This window comes from Amphiprion ocellaris, chromosome 10 (genome assembly GCF_022539595.1).
Source record: "Amphiprion ocellaris isolate individual 3 ecotype Okinawa chromosome 10, ASM2253959v1, whole genome shotgun sequence".
Classification (NCBI taxonomy): Eukaryota; Metazoa; Chordata; class Actinopteri; family Pomacentridae; genus Amphiprion; species Amphiprion ocellaris.
The window spans coordinates 17912822-17933929 of NC_072775.1; the positions used below are offsets into that span (position 1 = coordinate 17912822).

Sequence of the window (21108 nt, forward strand, 5' to 3'; positions counted from 1 at the left end):
ACGTTCAGGTGTATAACAGCAGCAAACAAACAAACAAAAGCAAAGTGAAACAGCTACAGCAAAGAGTGATATCAAAAAGAATAGAGACAATATCTTAAGCTACAAATATCCAGAAATAAATGAAGGATAAAGATTTTACTTTTTCCTCACAGGTATTTATTTATCATGTAAGAAAATAAGACAAAGAAACGTTCCACTTCTCACATTATCTTTCAATGGCACACAAGGTGAAGGTGTTAAGTTTTTTGGCAGACAAAAAAGTTAAAAAAAAGCAAAAAAAAAGAATGAAAGAAAAGAGTGCAGTATGACTTTCATGTTCATTAAGTATCTGCTGATGACACCATTAAACAGGGGAAGCTAGTGTGGCTGTTACACAACTCAAATCTTTAAGGTATGTTTAAACATACTGTAAGCATAGGCTTCATTTGCATAGCTTAAAGGTGTTAATTAAAACAAAACTGCTTTTTATATGAGCTACATGTTCTATCAGCTATGTGTTGCTACCTTAAGGTAAAAGAGAACTTCTGAAAGCAAGAAATGCACAATTATGAAAAGCTCTTGAGTGCAGGACAGTATGCCTTTAAACCAATATCAAATGAGAACATCATCTAAGCATAAGTCATCCATTCTCACTATCATATCTTGGATTTTCAGTAAGGCTTCTTTTGTCATACAAAGACTAGAAATCGACCAAATACACAAAACAGCTGGCATATTTTTTTTACACTAAAAAGTCATATTAACTAATCTAGTAAACCACTTGTGGGTTAAGTCACATTTGTCTGTGGACAGGCCCATTCTTGTAGCGGTCGCTTCGTCAGTAGTCACGTCTTAAGGCTCAGAATGGGTCCCAACACTGCTCCACAGTTTGTACAAACTAAGATCAACAGAGCAGCGACATCGAAAAATAAATCGCAAATAAATGCATTGCATCTACTGAAATTGTCTTAACACGTTTTGGCATTCAAATATTGGTGTATTTCAAAATAATATTCCTATGTTCTGATTTGTATGCTTTGTATTAAAGTACATTCTCCCCGATTGTGATGGACCAAAGGAAGACTTGCAAGAGTCCAAAGCTGTACTTTTTCCCTCCCTCTATGCAAAACATTAAGAAAGTCATATGGTGAATATAAGATTTTTCAGGACTCGACAGAAACCAGGAGGGAGTCGATACTGTCGTTTAAAGAGTTACAAAGTCCCAGCTGAGCATGACAGGGTAACAGCAGGTCAAAATGAGAAGGACAGGGACCTCACTTCCAAGCTAGTCCCTCTACTATTTTGGCCTTCGTGTAAGACAACTCTCCAGCGCCCTCACTAGACCTACAGAGACATGACTCGAACCAGCGAGTCCTGCACTTTCCTGACTTACGCCAACCCAACAGATCCTGCTTGGATCTTGACTAGGGGTGGCTGAATATGTGCACTGACATACAGAACTGCATGTAAAAATGATACGCTTCCTTTCACAAATTTTAAGTGTTACAAAAGTATATTGGTTTAAATGCACAGGTGAAAAGTGAAATCACATGCTGTTTTTTTTTTTCCTCTCTCCATCTTCAGACTTCATGGCTTCAACCCATAGTACCTGCTTTCCTTCCTCAATGAACCTAGCTGGAATGATGAGAAAATAATTTGGTGTCTTTAATTCCCGAGACAATAAAATCTAATGGCTTTTCTCTCCCCGGGGGTCGGCTCAGTCACAGCGAACACAAACACACACATTCACGCACAAAGCTCATCCACAACTCTTCTGCCCAACACTGCATGTAAAAATTTTTGAATATTATTTTGTGGAAATTGTGTTTTTGCATTAGTAAAATAAAATAAAATTAAAAAAAACATGCTCTCTCTCTCTCTCACTTTTCAATATCACTGAATAGTGCAGTTGTATCACATCTCGGCTTAGTTCACACACGGAACACAAAAACAAAACATCCCACAGCGTAAACAAAGTGCTGAGGGTCATAACTGGTTTCAAACACAGAGGTTATTCAGTCAAAAGGGAAGGTGCTTTGCCTGCAAAGTCTTGTGGTAAGAAAAGGTGGAGAACAATGGGCTTGTTTAGTGAAATTGTAAAAGTCTTACCAGGCGGAGATAGTTTTGTGGTACATGCAAGAATATGACAAAAGGGTGAGACTTACCATTCAGTTTTTCACTACAGCCCCTGGTAGGAGGGAATTTCAAGCCATATTTGGCACAACCAGTCAGACAAGCTATCTGCGGCTTTTTTTCTCTCGGCAAGAACGGAAACATGACTGTGCAATTCGAAGCACAGAGTAAGGCTGCTCCCACAAAAAGAAGCAGGTGGACACATTAAACCAAAGTCACTGGAATGCTCTGAGAAAAGTGAGAAATCAAAATGGTTATGGAGTCTATGGAGTGCTTACGCCACTGGACAAGCAACAAGTAAACATCTGCTACTTTCTTTCATCCCATCTGTGTTTTTTTTTTTTTATATCAGAAATGCACTTGACTTGGCCTGTTTTTCCCCACCTACGTTTGTGCACTTGTACAGCTGGAGGAAGGGACTGGAGGAGGGGGACCTGTGGAGAAAGTTGGGGCATTGGGCTGTGAAGACGGTAAGGCTCCCGTTACTCCCTCTTGTCAGCTGTTTTCGACTGCTCTCTTTGAATCATGCAGCGACGTACGATGCTGTCAAAGCTCCCCAGGTAGAAGAGGGCGATGGTCCGAAATAATCCCATGGTGACGATCTGGACAGAATTTGAGAAATAAAGGTTAGAGCTAAAAAAAAAACATCGTAGAATAGTACTGCCTCTCCCACTGTGATAACATTATGTCTCTGGCTGTACCTGCTGGAGACCTTCTGTGATGGAGGTGACGGGTGACATTCCACAGGTGAGGGCTGATAGCATGTAACCATCAGGACCAACAGAGCTGTTGAAGTTCCCCTGCTGCAAGATCAAAGGAAAAAACAAGCCCGCAAAAGTACTAAAAATATCAGTTTGCCTTATAGAGCACAACATATATTTCAAAAATGGGAAACTGGGTCATTGCAAAACAGACTGGGTTTCTTACCACTGCATCCCGAACAACGATTTTAGCCACTTGGTCTGGTTGACAAACTCCAGAGGTTTCAGAGATTAATCTGGTCTCTAGAGGCTGGAAGTAGAGGAGAACAAACAGGAAAGGCTGTGAGTACCAGCGTAAATGTTGACTGAAAGTAAAATTAACTATAACCGCTGAAGTTAGCATTTATTATCCGTTTTTCATTTTATGTACATGTATCTTTGTTGTTGGAGAACAAATTTCCATGTTAGTAGAATAACTTTGCTGTAGTTTAATTATGGAAGAGGTACCTAAGGGTCAAAAAGGTTAAGGTTTGAGGTCCACCAGAGAGGATATGTTTACGCCCTAAAAGTTTTTTGTGTTAGAAAAGACAGACTCCACATTTCTTAGACGGTTTGGACGATGCTGTAAGGTTTAAACTTACAACCTATTTAGAATGAGCCAATAGGAAAAGAAGAGTGAGGTCCCCCTCCCCTATGTTAAGTTCTGTTCCCCATTGCAATGATGTAATTTTATCTCCATTTTGGTAACAATTAATAGACTTACAGACCCAGTAGCACGTTTGCTATCTTATTCAAGGGCAGAATCTGGGAGTAAAAAATCCCTGATATTGCTCTCTAGTGTAAAAACAGGGCGCCAAGAAAATTAACATAAATAAACAGGGAGAGAGCCGCAAAGGGACCATGTCTTTGACACAATATTTCTCCGTAGTGTGTTTTATAGATGTTTACCTTTGTCTTGTTCTCTTCAGCCAGTCCTGGAGTGTCAGTGTCAGGGGGGTATGCCACCGTCACATAGATATTGTATGGCTTTATCTGTAACAAAAGCAGCACAAAGGACGCCTTAACGGCTTCACACTGATGATAATTCACAAAAACAACAGGTTTTTGATATACAATACAATTTAGCATGAATGCCCCCTATTGGTAGATCAGGAGTTCTCATTACAATATTCACACCACTAACATACACCTCCTCATCATCTGCCAGCAACAAAGGTGGTGTGAAAATATGTGCTAAACTATTCCAGCTACGTGTATTCTGAAGATAACTTGAGCTGCTGTGTGTTCGGTTGGTGTGCTGTTGAAATCTTTGCAAAAGCTTATTTCAGCTGGAGAAGGGAAAACAAACCTCCATCTGCAGCGACTCTGCTAAGCCGCGCAGCGCAAACTTGGATGGGGAGTAGGCAGTGTATCCGAACAGACCGATCTGTCCCGCCTGGGAGGAAACAAACATGATGCGGCCCATCCGTCGCTCCTTCATGGTGGTTATCACGGCTCGTGTTGGGTAAACGCTGCCCAGGTAGTTCACCTCCATCAGTTTCTGTTGAGCACAAGGCCAAAGTTCACATATATTATAATGAGGCAGTTCACAGTGAAGTGCTTCGCTAATGTAGCTACAGATATTCCCAAACTTGATTCCTTTTTTTACAGTGTATCTATTCATAGACTGTAGTGTATAAAATATTATCTGAAAATTTTGCCACTTATTAAACCACTATGACAGTAAGTAAATGTCTTGTGAAGTCATAAAGCTATCAAATCTTATTTTCTGGAAAGTATTTAATGCATAAAATGCATTTCAAACAACCTAATCTCTGTTCTTGGCACAAATTTATCAAACTGATGTTTTGCAAGGTTATTGGAGTGTCTCCTTTGCAGACAATATTTTAAGTCTATAAATAAAATACAATTACCAGTCCTGAGCCAAATCTCATGTTTCATTTTAACTTGGAAACAAATGACCTTGGTAACACCCATCTATAATAAATTTATAGAATTATCTCCTTCAAATTCTGACATTTTCACCTTGGTGTGATTATGAACTGTGAGCATTTTTTATCTTACATTTATAATACAAACTGTTTTTAGTATTTTCTATTATAGCTCACTGACAGAACAAAGGCCATGTGCATTTACTTTAAAACGATCCACCTCCACTTCCTCAAACTTTCCAGAAATGGATGTTCCAGCACAGTTCACAAGCATATCAACAGGTCCCAGCTTCTCTTGAGCCTGCATGACAGGAAACAGCCACTTCAATACTTCAGTAATAAATTATTAAAGGAATCTGAGATGTTCCATTGGGGCAGAGAAGGTAACATTACCTGTTTTATCACATTTTCCACCTGACTATAATCACTGGAAACATCCACCGATATGCAGAGCACCACCTGAATAAATAATAAAAAAAGACATCTTACTAATGCAAAACTCCACCAGCTCTCATGCTCAATATCAACACATGCAGGGTCATAACAGGTGCTTTAGGGTAGTTTCTGAAAGCAGAATCTTTCAGAAACCCATACCTGCTTGTCATTGATGGCAAATTTCTCCACCTCTTTCTTTGCTTGGAGCAATTTATCCTAAGGAGGAAAAAATACATGTTTGATCTGTTATAAAAACCTCAGCAAATGTTAATCTGAATGTCATCATGGTTCACCTTCAAAACTACCTTGAAAATATGTCAGATGTTTAGAACACTAATGCTAATGTGCAGGCAAACCACTTTTGCACACAAATAAAGAGTAATCCTCTAACTGTCATAAAACAAATTCACCCTTAGAGTTTCAAAGTGTTTGACCTCAAAGGAATTGGCTTCAACAACAGACAAGCTGTGGCTGGGATGGAGACAAAGCAATGATCGGTTGAATGTTTGTGCTGACCTCGTCTCGTGCCACCAAAGTGATGAATGCTCCTTGCCTGTAGCACTCAACTGCAATGCATTTCCCAATCCCACTTGAGCCTCCAGTCACCTTTGAAAGGATAAGCAGATCATTCATCAGAGGTCAAATACAGGGCTGACCGACATGTAGCTCACAAGCTGTTGCACAGCTAAACTGGAAATGTAATTACACTTCTAAAATATCATGCAAACAAATACAGTTAAAGATGTACAAGTAAGTTCTGCTGGCAAATGTGCATCATGAAATGAACATAACAGCATTTTCAGTGACAGTTCACTAGGTGCATCTAGCTAAAATCAATAAGATTTTGTTTAAACATTTGCAGTTTGCGATGCTATTGCATTATGCTGAGAGGGGTTTCTAGCATTTAGCCGACCCCTAATGACATAACCAGAAAGTTGATCATTTACTGAGTCGACTTAGAACTTCTCTACGACTGTTTAAACAAAACTAAATATTATTCTAATCTTCATGAAGGTAGGATATAGAGCCAGTGTCATATCAAAAAGTAATTGTTGGCCAAAAAGTGTTAAACTTTAAGCGTTTCTTGTAACTGAAAATTGTGAACATAAAAATGAAGTTTACAGCATAATCAGGCATGACGTTTAGGATTATTATAGGCGATGCTGTAATACCGTTTGGCTATGAGTTTTTGGGATGTATAATATGCTGGTTTGGATGGCAGTTGACATGATTTACAGGAGGGTTTTCTGTATTTGTTCTGTAAGCTGTAACCTTTAACACGTCATTAATTAAATCAAGTCATTTTGATGTATTAGCAGCAATTCAGTCAAAATGCAGATGCTGCAAGCACTTTTGGCAGGTGGAAATCTGCATTGTATGAGTTGAATTAGTCGTTTATAGCTATTCCATACAAAAGCAACTCGGTAAGTTATAGTTTATGGCATAGAGCAGGTAAAATAGTGCAGAGTACAACTCCGGGAAAGACTGCAATGGTCTTCTTTAAGGGTGTCATGTTGTATTTAGGTGAATCTCATAAAGTGGCAGCTAATTAAGTAGCGTTAAGTTCTTACATTAGCAAACTGCAACGTGGGCGTGTCTCTCTTAGTAACTGACACTAGACTGTCGTAATAAATTTTCAACTAAGAAAAATATATTTTGTCAAAAGTTCTGACTCCTTGCTGACCACAGCGTTCGCGCTAAAACGTGTGCATAACCTAACTTTGATGGCTAACGTTAAACTCAGCTAGCTTAATTAGAACCACAGCTAGCTACAGTCACGAGTAGACGTTAGCGGCCGTTACCAGCCGAAGTAGCGACATAGCCGTGTGGTGCACTTACCACGACGTGGGCCCCGTTCAGTTTCAGAGGCTTGGGACTAATAAGGGGCGATATCATGTATAACAACAACACAAAGGCAACGATGAAGGCAGCGACTACAAGAAGCATGATGAATGGCAGAAGGAGCCACCAGGAATTGATGAAAAGCCAATCTGTGATCGTTGAGCTGAACGCTTCTTCAGAGGACATGGGTGAAATCTGGCAATCGTTAGCTTGTTTGCTAACTAGCAGGCCAGCTTCTGGGGTCCGATAACAGAGCTACGAGGCAGGCGGCGGCCCAGAAAGGGGGTGGCGAAACACGGAGCTCGGAGGAGGAGTTGTTCAGGCTTTGGCAGTGAGTCACAGACGTGTAGCGGTCAGGTTAAAGTGTCGCGGTGGACCTTGGCTCCCCGTGACAAAGCACAGTCTGCCTAAACCAAAACAAATCGAACTGTGCACTGTGAGCGGACCTCGGACGCTCGTACTTGGTACTTGTAGTTCACAAGCTCACACTGTTTGTCTGGAGTACTAAACGCGGCTGGAGTATTTATTAACAACAAGTCCCACAATGCAACGCGCCACCAGTTCACTCGTCGCATCCGTTTTAGTTAGCTACATATCTATGCTAAACACCCGCTTTGCACCCACCCAGTCAACAGGTAGGCTAACAAAATACCGAAAAAGACTAGCTAATTGTAACTGTGAAAACTTTAGCATTAAGCTACATCTCCATGAGGAGTTACTGTCATTAACAAGTCGCTACTTGTTACAAATAAAAAGTAAACCGTCACTTGTCGTAGCTTTAACTTTTATTTACACTGTGGAAATGAAAAACAGAATTGTGTGCATGTGTGACCTCTTTACAAAGAAAAGGCTCAAGAGTTGGCTATATATATGTATAGACATTTACAGTAAAATGAGGTGTTTCCCCATCGACAACTCACAAGAGAGTTTGCACATCTCATAGAGCAACAGAGTACTGATGTAGACAATCTCTAAAAGAGCTTACATGAAACTTAGAAGTACTATACATTTCTTAGTTGTAGTGACACTGCACTTGATATATAAGCAGTATGACTAATTTAGAGATAAACCAATACAAAAAAAAAAAAGAATCTTGCAGCTTTTCTAGAAGGCACATGGTGCACACTGCCACTTATGGCTACACTTCATGCTTGGAGATGCATTCCTATGTTGTAAAATACACAAGATGATGATCTCTCTACCTGAGCCATCAGTGTCCAGCTTCAACAACCCAGTCTTGTTTTCGCAAAAAATTCGCAATGTGACTTTATCTTAATCTAAGGCTTAGTTCTTTTTTGCAGGTTTGATTAAGGGTAATCAGCAAAAGCCTGTGGATAGGGATGGAAAATATGTACAGTAAGTTGTGGAAAAGAGAAAAAAAACATGAGCTGAGTGACAAAGCAATTCAAAGCTATTTAGTTCTTGAGAAATGGGACAATAATGCTGGTCCGGCACCACTGGTGATCCACCCCTAACAGCCGTATTTGGTTCAAATTAAAAAATGAGCAAACATACACAACTGTCATTTGTTTGGAAACTGGCTAAACAATCCAAAATTAGCCAAAGGGCCCAATGAAGCACTCATCCTGAGTATCTCAGTCCCAAAACTCTACAATGTCCACCACCTCAATGCCGTATCTCACCGCAATAAATTCTATGGACTTCAAAAGTACAGTATATGCCTTAAACTGCTTTTTTTTTTTTTGCTTAAGAAAAAATAGAGAACTTGTAAGGGGCATTTAAGGGACACAAGAGCAAATTCTATCTTAAAATAAATTATCCTGATTACTTACTTGCCATAACTGTGTATTTCTGCTGTTAGTTTCTCTAATCTGCTCAAGTATTCTCCTCATCAATACCTTTAGTCTGTAGGGCATTAGTAAAACAGCCCTCTAAGGTTCCTATATGGTGCTGAGTTTTTATTCAAGTCTGCTTTGAGTGGTAAGTCTTTTTTTTTCTTTGGATAATAGTAAATATCGAATAAAAACAGGTCTTACACCCTTTGTGTGGTTATCAGTTTGGCGAGATAGAGCAGTAATCTCTCCCATTTAGATAACTCATGAGGATTACTGAATGGTTAGGATGAGACAGAGAGAGAAAAAGAGACAAGGACAGTAAAGAAACACAATCACAATTCATTTGCTTTGGTTTGGCTTGGCTCAGCTCAATCATCCAACCTAGCCTTCCTGTCCAAAATCTTCTGTGAATTTTTTCAGTTTCTCCAGATCCTGCTCGTTAACTGTTGGCTTTGTGTTGGACTGAGACCTCAGCATGTCAGCCTGTAAAGATGAAAAGAAAAAAGAAATGAAGTTCCTAAAATGTTCTAAAATGAAAATGGAAAATCTAGTATTCTTATATCTTTACCATGCATACTACAGGTTCCAATAGCTTCTCCCCAGGGACCTCCATCCAAGTCATTTCAATTGCGTTGGGATCGCCTGGTGAGCAGGGAGTCAATAGGTCTTCTACAATAATGTTGGGGTCGGTTCTCGATGGACCTCGCACCTTTTTGGACCCAAAAAAAACCAAAATGAAAGAAAACCAAAGTGACAGTAAGTCAAATAAAACATGTAACACAGTAGAGTAAAACAGCAACAGATATTCTGAAAGATGTACCCGTTTGAAATGGGTTGCTGACTGGACTTTTCGAACAGGCTGCATGAGAGCGTCTCTGACAATAATGCTGATATCTGCTCCTGAGTATCCATCTGTCTTCTTGCCCAGGGTGACAAAGTCAGAATCAGTGAGGCTGTTGGGGGTGGAGCCCAGATGGAGCTTGAACATGAAGGAGCGGGCGTGTTCTTCAGGCAACGGGATGTAGATCCTCTTCTCAAATCTGAGATCGTATTATTTAACCGGTGAGCACAGGTGAATAAAAACAGAAAATCAGCTTTTAAAAGACTAATTACTATTACCTTCTTCTGATGGCAGAGTCGAGAGTCCATGGGATGTTTGTTGCCCCCAGGACCAGCACTCCCTCATTGTCATTCCCCACACCTGTAAGAAAACAAAATGAAGAGGTTTCTCAATTGACTGCCAATATTTTTATGCTTTTTTCTGTCAAACACCCTCATTTTTCTACATGTCTGCAATTACATGAGATTTATATTACTGAGCAACCACTATGAATCGAGAAGTTGTATGCATTGATTTTTTTTTTTACAAGCTTACAGACACACATTAGATGTCTCGCCTAAATTAAAATTACAAAGTGAAAACAGATTATTGCAAATATGCCTAATCACAGGGAAGGAGTAAGTCTTAGTTTCTGAACATGTACCTCACACAGCAAAAGAGAAAACAGAGAACTATAGCTATATTCATGGGTTGCAATATATTGTACTAATGTTTGTGTTTTTGTTTTCCACTCTCTATATTTGCAAATCATCAAGAGGAAATTTATGTAATGTTAAGTGGTAACAGTTACACACATTTTCTCTTTGAAAGGATTTTTTTTGGTTTTATTATTTATTGCTTCTATAGCATATAGAAGAAAGCACTATAATTCATTCCACTCTCAAGTTCATTGCTTTCTGTGGGCTTTTGTTATTCGCTCACCAGTCAAAGGTCATCTTTACTTTTACATCTGTTTGCAAGTGTGACTAGAAATCAGCACACTTTGAAGTTTAACTTGACTTACTGTGCTGCCACAGCAGTTTCTTGTCCATGCAGACAACAATACAAACCGAAACACACTAATCTGAATGTTTTATCAGCCATTGGAATTTATTTATTGACTAAAACAACCACCCAGATATTTTAAGGATGTACAAAAGTAACATGTAGTCAGCCACACACTGCAGTAACAAATTTCTCCCGTGTGGACCTTGGGTTTCTATGGTAGTCCATTTGTTTATCCTATGCTATGCAGCTAACATGATACAAGTGGAATATTAGGATACAGAAACATATTCAAACTGAGAGGATGTTTAACTCATTAAACAAACATCCGTCTTCTTCATGAGCAGCTATTTTAAACTCCATAGGCTGTTTACTTGTTCCACAGACAATTATTCCAAATAATAAAAAACAGACATCAAAAATTTACCTCAGATTTTTAATAACGATTCCATACTAAGAGTGGGAACCCTTTAAAAATGAAATATTGACGGACTACATTTCTCCCAATATTTAGTGATTACAAACAACTGCTGTATCTCATCAGACTTACCCTGCATCTGAACCAGGAACTCTGTCTTAATACGACGAGCGGCTTCGCTCTCGTTCTCACTTCTTGAGCCACACAGGGAGTCAATCTCATCAATGAAGATGATAGATGGCTTATTCTCCCTTGCAAGGCTGAAAAGATTCTTCACCAACCTGGGAAGCAAAAGGAAAGTTTTTAGCAAATTAAATGGCAACATGCTACTGGTTACAATGTATTTTTTCATACCATTATTCTATATTATATGTTAGATGACACACTTAAGCTATGGTTCTGTCAATTACTGCAAATATGACTCACTTTTCACTCTCTCCCAGCCATTTGGAGACTAGGTCAGACGAGGAGATCGAGAAGAAGACTGAGTTGTTTGCCTCTGTGGCAACAGCTTTAGCCAGGTAGGACTTTCCTGTACCTGGAGGCCCAAAAAGCAGGATCCCCCTCCATGGAGTTCTCTTTCCTGTCAGCAAGGAGGTAATTTAATCCATGTAGCTGTTACCAAAACACCAGCACTCTGACACAACTGCTCCATGCAACATAGATGCACGCTTCTATCATTTAAGAGTAGACCAAACAAGGTGACCTACTTAGTAACTAAGATTTAATACCTGTGAAAAGGTGGGGGAATTTGATTGGAAGAATAACAGCTTCTTTCAGTGCCTCCTTGGCTCCCTCTAAACCAGCAACATCGTTCCATTTGATATTTGGTTTTTCCATAACAATTGCACCTGGAAAAAAACAACATAGTACGTTACAAAGAAGTATAAATAATACTTAAATGATAAAATATAATGCAACTTAGTTCAGATGAAAAAGTATAAAGCTTGTAGAAGATCCACTTGGCAGAAATTAAGGGGTATTACAAACCTGAGAGTTGATTTTGAAACTTCTTTTTCTCTGGATCATCACCCTCATCACTTTCATTCCTGGACACAAAAATATAGACATAAATAAAATGAGTCTGTATTCAAGGGGAAAAAACACATTACATCATTGCCTATATCAAGATGAAACTGATTTTCAAACCATATCTGTACGACATCACATAATTTAATATACCCCACTGCCCCACCCATTTACACACCCTTTGTCATCTGACTGTGACTCTTTAACAGGCTTGGCAGGGGGAGCTTTCTCTTTCTTCTTCAGATACTCCTTCAGTTTCTCTGCTCTGTCCAAGTATTCAGCACATTTTGCCCTGATGCTCTGTTTAGCTTTGTCGCCCTGGGCTTCATCTGTCAGGAATCAGCACAAAAAAAAGACATACACAGAAATTATGTCAGGCTTAAAGAGTTCTTCTTACATGGGACATCATTCTTCTCTTAGCAATAAAAAGGAAATATCCCTACTATTTGATCGACTATTTTCATCATTCCTTTTATCATTACTGCTGCTTTGACAGTGTACAAGGTGGTTCCCATGTCAATTTAAATCACATGAATCAGTTCTCAATCAGTCCCACAATAAGCTACAGCCTTGTCAAGCTACACCAATTATCAAGTCCCTATTAATTATATAGCACATTATATAGCAACAGCCATTGCACCAGAGTGTGTTGTGTTATTAAAATGTGAATTTACCGGAGTAATTTAAATATTAAGGCGAAGACCCTTCAATATTATCAATTATAGGATATTAACCTGGATAATTTAGAACAAATTTAAAAACTGTAATCATCAGATTTGCAACACGTTACACTTAATGCCAACTTGTAGTTTTCCTTACATTTTACCACATGGAGGAAGTACTGAACAGCAGCTTGGTACAGGCGCAGAGCCTCCTCGTAGTTCTGAGCTTTATCCTCCTGAGCCGCCTTGCTGGCAAGATCAATGGCTTTCTAAAAAAACAAAGTCAAGGGACAACGTTAGTTATATTGACACATTTAGGTACTGGCTTTAATGAAGAAATGAAAACTCTGTGAAATGAATGACTGTGTTTGCTTAATTAGAGTGTCATGACACAGCAGCCAATCCAAACAAACATCAACATCAATCAAAAAGACAAATAAATAAAAATAACAGATGTAAATACAGAAAGTTATGCATTTAACTGAGTAGGAGTGAAAGAACCCTAAATATGTCACGTGCAGGCAACATTTTCATACACAGACTTTTGATAACCTACTAGACATAAAGATCAGGTTTAATGCTACACCTGCTCTGTGTGGTATCCCTACACACACGCCGAGCTAGGAGTGACTAAATGAGACTTTGAAAGCACTTTGTTTCACTTCCCTTTTGTTATCCTAGCGATAGAGTGTAACTATAACACAAGTCATACTTTTAAGGCAAAAACAAGTGTGTGACTTTTTTTCTGTGTATTTAAATTTAACGTTTTTGGAGACCGAATAAAAGTGGCGGCTAGCAGCCTTAATCTCATTAGGTAACACGTTAGTCACTACAAGCTCACGGCAACCTTATACGGCTACTTCCACAACAGCAATGAAAAACAGGAATCTCTATAATACATACAGGTCAGAATTTTCTCGTTTGGAAGCCTTTTGAATGTTTACAAGTTGACTGCCGAAGTCGTGCTCTGTTAGCTATCTTAGCTAACCATGCTAATTAGCGGCTAATGTTACTAACGCTAAGCTATTTTACACCGTTGGAACCATTTACACCGGGCACAACCCATAAAAACTAGGCCAGACATTTCATTTGTCAGCAACTAGGATACTTTAATTAGTTTAGTTCGTGGTGTAAACAACTTTTTAAGCTAATTTAAGCGCTTTAGCAGGCTACAGGGTTGGTCCTCAACTTACCTGTAAATTATTGTTGGTAGCCATTACGGCCGATCACTTGTCCAATAATCAAAACGAATGCAACACCGCGGTATATAAACAACTTTTAAACACTGCTTTAGAAGTCCGCCGTACACGAAGACTGTTAACTCGACAATCGAGGTTTTTATCAGACTTGTTTTCGTTTCTTGGATCGCTCCCGAGTCAGACCGAGGAGGAAACTTCCGCATTGAAAAGTCGATACTCGCGAGCACGGAATGTGATGACGTCATGACGTAGCCTCCATACAATTCACAGCCACTCCTGGTAATACTGTGTTTTAGACTGTTCATGTTTGGACTGATTGTATTTAAAACTACAAAGAGAAGACGGGTGTCATTTGAGACTAAATTTGCCACCTGTTTTTTAGTTACTATTTTTTTGTTTGCAGTTGATGTGGCTTGTTTTTGTGGTATCTGTGGGTAGTGGTTTACCTCTTACCTCTTTATGAACAGTCAGTGAATGAACTATGAATAAACTATTAACTTGGCCGTCATAGCATAAAATTCTTAGATATTGACCACTTGAATTAGGTTTTGAATTAAGCTGAAACTTCATTAAAAAGCTGTTACAAGTCTGTTTACCCACACTGTTCTAATACTACTCTGATTGTATTAAACAAGTATTATATAAAGCATTTCTGTAATGACCTCTTTATTCACTCGGTACTCGTGTAATTCTTCCACTCTGTCCAGGTACTGTTTACATTTATCTCTAATTTTCTGGTTGCCATCTTTCCCCTGCGGTTCACCTGATGAAAGAAACAACAGTGGTTAAATGCCATAGGTAACAGACATTTTGTCACATACCATACCAAGAAATACACAAATGTAAATAGTACAACTTAAAATTTGCTAAATTCTGTTTAACTGTTTCCATTTCAGGGACCCGGTATTGTGCGTCATATTGTCACAGTGTACTGGGATGCTTAAACAGAGGAGTGCCAATAAGTAAAAGATGCACTTCTCCTGATAAGATAAGTCAAGATGTCTGCTGTCAAAATGCCCTATCTGTCATGTCAATTCCTTTTAGGACAAACACAAAAATATATATCATAACAAGTTGTGATACAAGTTCATTTGTAGATACTAATTCAAGAGGTTCCAAATGTGCAAAAATCCATGGTGCAAGCCAAAAAGAATAATTACTGGTCAGAAATGTGTTGCACAGGCACACTTTTAGGCACCAAACAGGCAAACCTGTGGAAGATTTTTTTTGATCAAAATAGTACTTTTAGGTTCTAATCAGCCTCTCACAGAATGAAAATTACATTAAAAGATTGCAAGGAGGACCGATAGCCTAATGTCTTACTTAATACATTATGATTGAGGTGACGCACGTTTCAAAATGTGCAGAAAGTACTTGACAGCATGTTGGTAGGAGCGGATGGCTTCTTCATAGTTCCCAGCCTGGTCCTCCTGTGAGGCCTTCTGTGCTACAGCTATAGCTTTCTGAAAGGGCAAGAAATGGATTAATAGTTCAGATACTATCATACCTTGTGTTTCTATAGAAATCACGTTGACAGTTTTGTAACACCCTCGAAATCACTTTAGAACATCTTAGTGCACTATGAAGTGCAATCTATTTGCACTACTACAACAAAAGTAGTATTCTGTTGTTGTTTTGCATCGTGAAATCTGAATGAAAAATGAAAAATAGTTTTTATGCTTTTAGATGTCAAAATATTGCATTCACAGTTATTAAAGGAACTAATTAGTCAGAATTCATGTTAAAATAAATGTGATAATTTAGATTTCTGGCTTCTCATGCAACTTATTAGACAATTTTCAAATATCAGCAGGTTTTAATAACCTGTGATAAATAATGACAATTTATAAAATAAATGGTCTATCAAGAACATACTGTATACCGCTCAAAAGTTTGGGGTTACTTAGAAATGTCCTTATTTTTAAATAAATTATTTTTTAAAAAAATTACAAGATTTAAAAAAAATTAAATTATAAAAAAGCATTTTTTTCAGTAAAGATAACATTAAACTAATCAGACATACAGCTTACACATTGTTAATGGTACATGACTATTTCAGCTGTAAACCGCAGATTTTTAATGGAATATTAGGGGTACAGAGGAACATTTCCAGCAACTATCCCTCCTGTGTTCTAATGGTACATTGTGTTAGCTAATGGTGTTGAAAGGCTATTTGATGATTAGAAAACCCTTGTGCAATTATGTTGAATGAATAAAAGTGTGAGTTTTCATGGAGAACATGAAATTGTCTGGGTGACCCCAAACTTTTGAATGGTAGTGTACATGGATAAAATTACTTGGTGGAAATAATAGCCTCTTCATGACCTTAGAAGCTCTATCTGAATTTTCTGTCAAATCTGAAGTCATTCATGCAACATTATAACCATTTTGTACACATAGAAGTTTATTGTCTTGTTCTGAGATTCGTTTGCAATTGCTGTGTGCAAAAAAAGATTCAGAAATTCCGATACAGTCCTTTTTTTATCAAATAGGGCAACATCTACTTAACATCTGCCTGAGCAGATTGAACCTCATTACTGTGTGGATCTATGTGTAAATCAGTTATTAATATTAGAGCAAGCTCTATATGAAGTCCACTTGATCGAGGACCCTCACAGTCTCCAACCAGCAGCCACACATCAGAGCAAGACCCAAAACTGCTGCTCTTTAGATTTATTATGTAAGACACAAAAATCTAAATCAGAATCACTGATTGGCCATACCCCCTGCTTCAAACATCTGATTAGGTGTGAATGAATAATTTCACAGCGTGCCTCTGGATCTGTAGCCTTCATGTGAGTCACTATATTTGGTCAGTGATGATGTTCTACCAGCTCTAATAATAATAATAATAATAATGATGGATTAGATTTATATAGCGCTATTAATGGAGATATATTGACACAAAAGGTCCTGCATTCGCTATAATGACTTCTTGTTGTGTCATTGTGGTATTTTAATTAAACACACAATAATTAAAGAAATACTCAGAATGAATCTCAATCATTAACAAGTCGATGTGTGTCAAAATGGAACCTGTCAGACAACAAACATGAACCACACTTGGTGGATGTGTTCCTATCTTTATAGACAACATATAATAAGGTTATTCCACCTACCTGTAGATTTGTGGGCTCCATGCAGAGTGCTTTCAGATTAAAACACAACAGATTCACCCTCTGATCCCCTCCGGTTTTGTTTCGTTTACCCAGCAGTGCAGTCCCTGTACGACCAGTTCCTGTTTGCGTATTTCTCCCTCAGCATTGACACATGCGTTCAAGAAAGCAGCCCGTCCACTCCAAGGAATGGCAACGATGCTGGGACGCGGAAACCCTCCTGCCACTGAGTCACTATGCTAAATTGTTGTTGTGCCAGTTACCAAAGACAACACCATCTGCTGAATCATTGCTTTAAAGTTCCCAAAGAGAAACAGCTGGTTCATCTAAACTAAAGCCCGGACAGCAGGACGCATAAAAATTGGACAGAACGGGTTTTTCCTGTAACTCCGTCTAGAAGCTCTGGTTTCAAACTCTGAAACAGAAACCTGGAACTTTAGCTGCGTGACTGTGCGTGTGCGCGACACCACAAACCAGTCACTGTTGTGTGAGGAGTGTTTGCTCCACTAGAGGGCGCCACAACATCACTTCTAAAGGATCATTGACGCTAACCCACTGGTGGGGGGTTTCATAGGTTTGGGGCTCATCTGAATCTGCAGAGAAGTATTTTTCCCTTTTCATATCAAATACGTAAAACTATGAAGCAAGATTTCATTAAGATTATGCATTGTTACTATGTAAAATATACGAAGAATGCAGATGCCCCTTTTCCTGTTTCCACATTTTCAGAAATTCATATGTAATTCAATCATTTACATTTGTTTTTGCACACGTCTTGCTTTTGTGTTGCCTGAGAAACATCACAGTGCTCCTCACGGTGACATAAGTTCTATTTTTAAATGGGACATTATCACAGAGCTTAATTAGGATGATTGTGGAATTAGAAGGATTAGGATACAAAAACAAACTCTGCACCTAATAAGTAAGCGCACATGGCATGCTTTCATATATTGTTAGGCTTCAATGCAAGTTTTGTTTTGTTATTAAAAGAAACGAGAGATAGAGAGAAACAGAGAGAAGAAAAATGAGGAGCTTCTGTGAAAACCGTGACAGCAGACCTTTGGCCCCACTCAGTGGATAAGCGTCGAGCTGAGACCATCGACAGCCTGACACCTGATAGCTACACTGTGGTGCACAGTTTGGTTGGGAACACGGAACGCTCGTCGTGGTTACAGTTTGGGGGGGGGACATGCGGCAGAAAGAGAGCGCACCTTCGACAGCACAACATCAACTCAAAGCTTTGTTTGACTTGAGCAGACGCGTTATCCTTCTGAAGGAGCCCCGCGCGTAAAACTCGCAGCCCATTAGCGCGTTTCATGGGGATTTATAGATGACAAGACCTGCACGCTGCGGGTTGTTCTCAGCATCTACAAGGATCTCCGATGTGGAACATGGCGAGAGGGATGAGGGGAAGTCATCTCCTCGCTGCATTTTGGATTATAACACTGTTCACGGACGCAGATGGACAAGGAACCTCTAATGACTTAACAGGTTTCAGTTTGAGCCCGCCGTACTTCAACCTCGCTGAGAGCGCAAGTATTTCTGCCTCTGCAACCTGCGGCCAGGATGAGACTGGCTCACCGAGATATGAGTTATACTGTAAGCTTGTCGGAGGTCCCACAACTGGACTTCCTACTCAAAATATACAGGTAAGAAAAATGAAGTGGAAGTTTGGTGCAACCTCATAACTTTTCATGCGTGCGTGAAAAGGAACAGCAACCCATAGAAGCACTGTAATCTTTAATTGCACTGTAGTTGGGTGCATATAGTGAACAATAGGTTATTTCTATCAACTAGTTATTGACAGAAAGTCCACTGAATTGTTATTTTTTATGAAGATGGTTCCATCATAAGCTCCTGCTTGTACATGTTACCACTGGAGCGTTTCGTGCCCCCTGGGGAATCTGACAATTCTGACCAGGTTGTACAACTGCCAGAAATAGTTTTACACCATTGTAGTTGTGTCCCTCGTTTTCTAAAGGAAATGTTCTTTCAACAGTGGTCTTACCCCTGAGGAGTTCCCCTGAAGGGCCCTACTTTACTGTAAAAAGCACAGTACATACCCAGGTTTTTTTTTTCAAGTCAAGAATTCTGTTCCACACAATTGGTTGCACTATTTTCTGTCAGCAGGGTATTTTTCAGTGTTACTTCTATCGTAAAGCATTCTTGTTGTGTGGTGCAGGTATTTTGCTGTGGGTATGTTTCTAAACACCAAATATTTGACATCATTTAGGGTCAGTTTTGTGACTACTGCAACTCCATTGACCCAAACAAAGCTCACCTGGTGACCAATGCCATCGATGGGACAGAGCGCTGGTGGCAGAGCCCTCCTCTCTCCAGGGGAATGGGCTACAACATGGTGAATGTTACCCTGGACCTCAGACAGGTGAGATTATACCTTACCCTGTGCACAAACAGATGTTTACCACTTGTTACCCGCCGTGTGAATAATGACAGCTCTGTGCTGACAGTAAAATACTGCGCCTGAATGTTACAGGGGGAGGCAAAGGAAAATTTACTTGTACCTTGGTTGTTGCTCTGCTGCTGTGAAATGAGCTATGCCATTTGTGTATTTGTGTGTGTGGTGTCACAGCAACTCCACTGTGTGAAACTGGAAGTTTGTGGTATTTTTGGCACGACTTTCTTCGTCACTGCTGTGTTTTTTCTGCTGCTGGCTTGTTTTGAATGTGCTTGGAAGAAAGTTGTTCAGCTCATGGTGTTTCATTCACAAGTATTCCTCGGGTGTTACACGATTATGTTTTCAGTTTGAGCTTCATCACCTCAGCTAGCAGTAATCATGTGAATAATGTGCTGCAGTTGGACTCTTGCCAGGAATCAAATTCACGCCCCTTTGGCTAGAGAATATGCTTCCATCATGACCCGTGTCTCTGGCAGGAGTTTGGCTACCGGCCCATAAAACTGCACCTCACGCTCAATTATCCACTGTGAGGAAAGAGTGGAATGCTGTCTCTGGATTAGGGATCAGAAGGACGTAAAATCAGATTTGAGAAGCGCAGGTGGAGCCCTGGAACTCTTGCATGAAGAGGGGTTTGACTAGTTTTGGAGAAGAGAGTAAGAGAAGTGCTCCTCACGTGTTGAGTCTTTGGCTCCCAGTGGGCGCTGTGTCAGACAATGGGTGTGGGCTTTTCTGTCTCTGTTTTTAGACAGAGATCCTACATGGCTAAATATAGTCCATGCTTACAAGAGGATGGACACATGCAGGGCCTTTAGGGATGTCTGCCTTTAATACGTGGTAATGCTCAGTTTATTTGGGAGCAGTTGAAAGCAGCATTATTGCATTATGGTGTGCTAAAAAGAGTGTGGCTAGATCTGTGACTGTGACTACCAACCGCACAACACCCTGCCCTCTCTCAATGCAACGCCACCTCACCCACATATACCACACACCTGTCACACACATTTTTCTTTTAATGGCATCTGTTGCAACCAATGCGACTGCAAATAAGGTTCACCTGCCACCAGAGCATCCTAAGCTATAGGTTTGGTTTAGCGCTCAAATCTTCTAACAGTTCAATAATTCCAACTGAACTGGGGGGAAAATCGTAGCACATGGAATGATGATGATGATTTAAGTTGGCAGCTTTCTAACCTGTAATATATCAATGCAGTGTAGTCGGGATTCTCTGTTGTTGCCAATGACAATAGATTTTCGAGGCACTTTTCCATAAATGGGAGCAAAAGTCTAAGTCTAAAAACAGAAAAGACCCAAAGAATATGACGATATATGTCTGTCTGTAATGATAAATGCTGCTTATATCCCCATAATTTATGCCTGGGTTTTGAAATGTTGTGATGTTCTTCAGGCATGTTTTATTTACTAATCAGATGGTTTTATTGCTCCCCTACACCAAACAAATGCAAGCTTATCCAAGACAGTGCTGGAGCTGTAAAGTTGTATGACTATTCCCCGTGCAACTTTGATAGCTTTATAGACTCTTTTGAAATCCACAGGATAAATGATGTATTCAGTGAAATATGTGGGCTAGAACGAGCTGAAAAGGTGCTGTGGTTTCTTTCAAGA

The 21108-nt window shown here is 39.5% G+C and overlaps 3 protein-coding genes across 6 annotated transcripts in view; 1 reads left to right on the top strand and 2 right to left on the bottom strand.

Moving 5' to 3' along the window:
* Nucleotides 1-133: 133 nt before the first annotated feature.
* On the bottom strand, nt 134-7506 carry kdsr (3-ketodihydrosphingosine reductase). Its single transcript, XM_023287465.3, has 10 exons — nt 7019-7506; nt 5696-5785; nt 5339-5395; nt 5138-5203; nt 4950-5045; nt 4162-4353; nt 3762-3845; nt 3040-3123; nt 2814-2915; nt 134-2714 (listed from the first exon to the last, which is right to left on the bottom strand). The coding sequence occupies exons 1-10, from the start codon at nt 7205-7207 to the stop codon at nt 2595-2597; spliced, it is 1080 nt and encodes a 359-aa protein (XP_023143233.2). The 5' UTR covers nt 7208-7506; the 3' UTR covers nt 134-2594.
* A 280-nt stretch (nt 7507-7786) lies between these two features.
* On the bottom strand, nt 7787-17424 carry vps4b (vacuolar protein sorting 4 homolog B). Of its 2 annotated transcripts, XM_023287462.3 has the most exons (13): nt 17070-17424; nt 15302-15413; nt 14613-14713; nt 12909-13020; nt 12268-12418; nt 12051-12109; nt 11792-11911; nt 11487-11643; nt 11193-11341; nt 9937-10018; nt 9638-9857; nt 9386-9526; nt 7787-9300 (listed from the first exon to the last, which is right to left on the bottom strand). In XM_023287462.3, the coding sequence occupies exons 1-13, from the start codon at nt 17088-17090 to the stop codon at nt 9199-9201; spliced, it is 1527 nt and encodes a 508-aa protein (XP_023143230.1). In that variant the 5' UTR covers nt 17091-17424; the 3' UTR covers nt 7787-9198. The 2 variants fall into 2 exon arrangements, with proteins under 2 accessions (XP_023143230.1, XP_023143229.1); XM_023287461.3 differs by lacking the exons at nt 14613-14713; nt 15302-15413; nt 17070-17424 and adding an exon at nt 13945-14164.
* A 719-nt stretch (nt 17425-18143) lies between these two features.
* LOC111579929 (laminin subunit alpha-3) overlaps nt 18144-21108 on the top strand; it is a 61338-nt gene continuing 58373 nt past the window's right edge. The window contains exons 1-2 of one of the 3 annotated variants that reach the window (XM_035955907.2): nt 18144-18715; nt 19300-19452. In XM_035955907.2, coding sequence (XP_035811800.2) covers nt 18449-18715; nt 19300-19452 — 420 coding nt within the window. In that variant the 5' untranslated portion in view covers nt 18144-18448. The remainder of the gene's footprint in view (nt 18716-19299; nt 19453-21108) is intronic. The other 2 variants (XM_035955908.2, XM_023287459.3) reach the window with 2 other exon arrangements.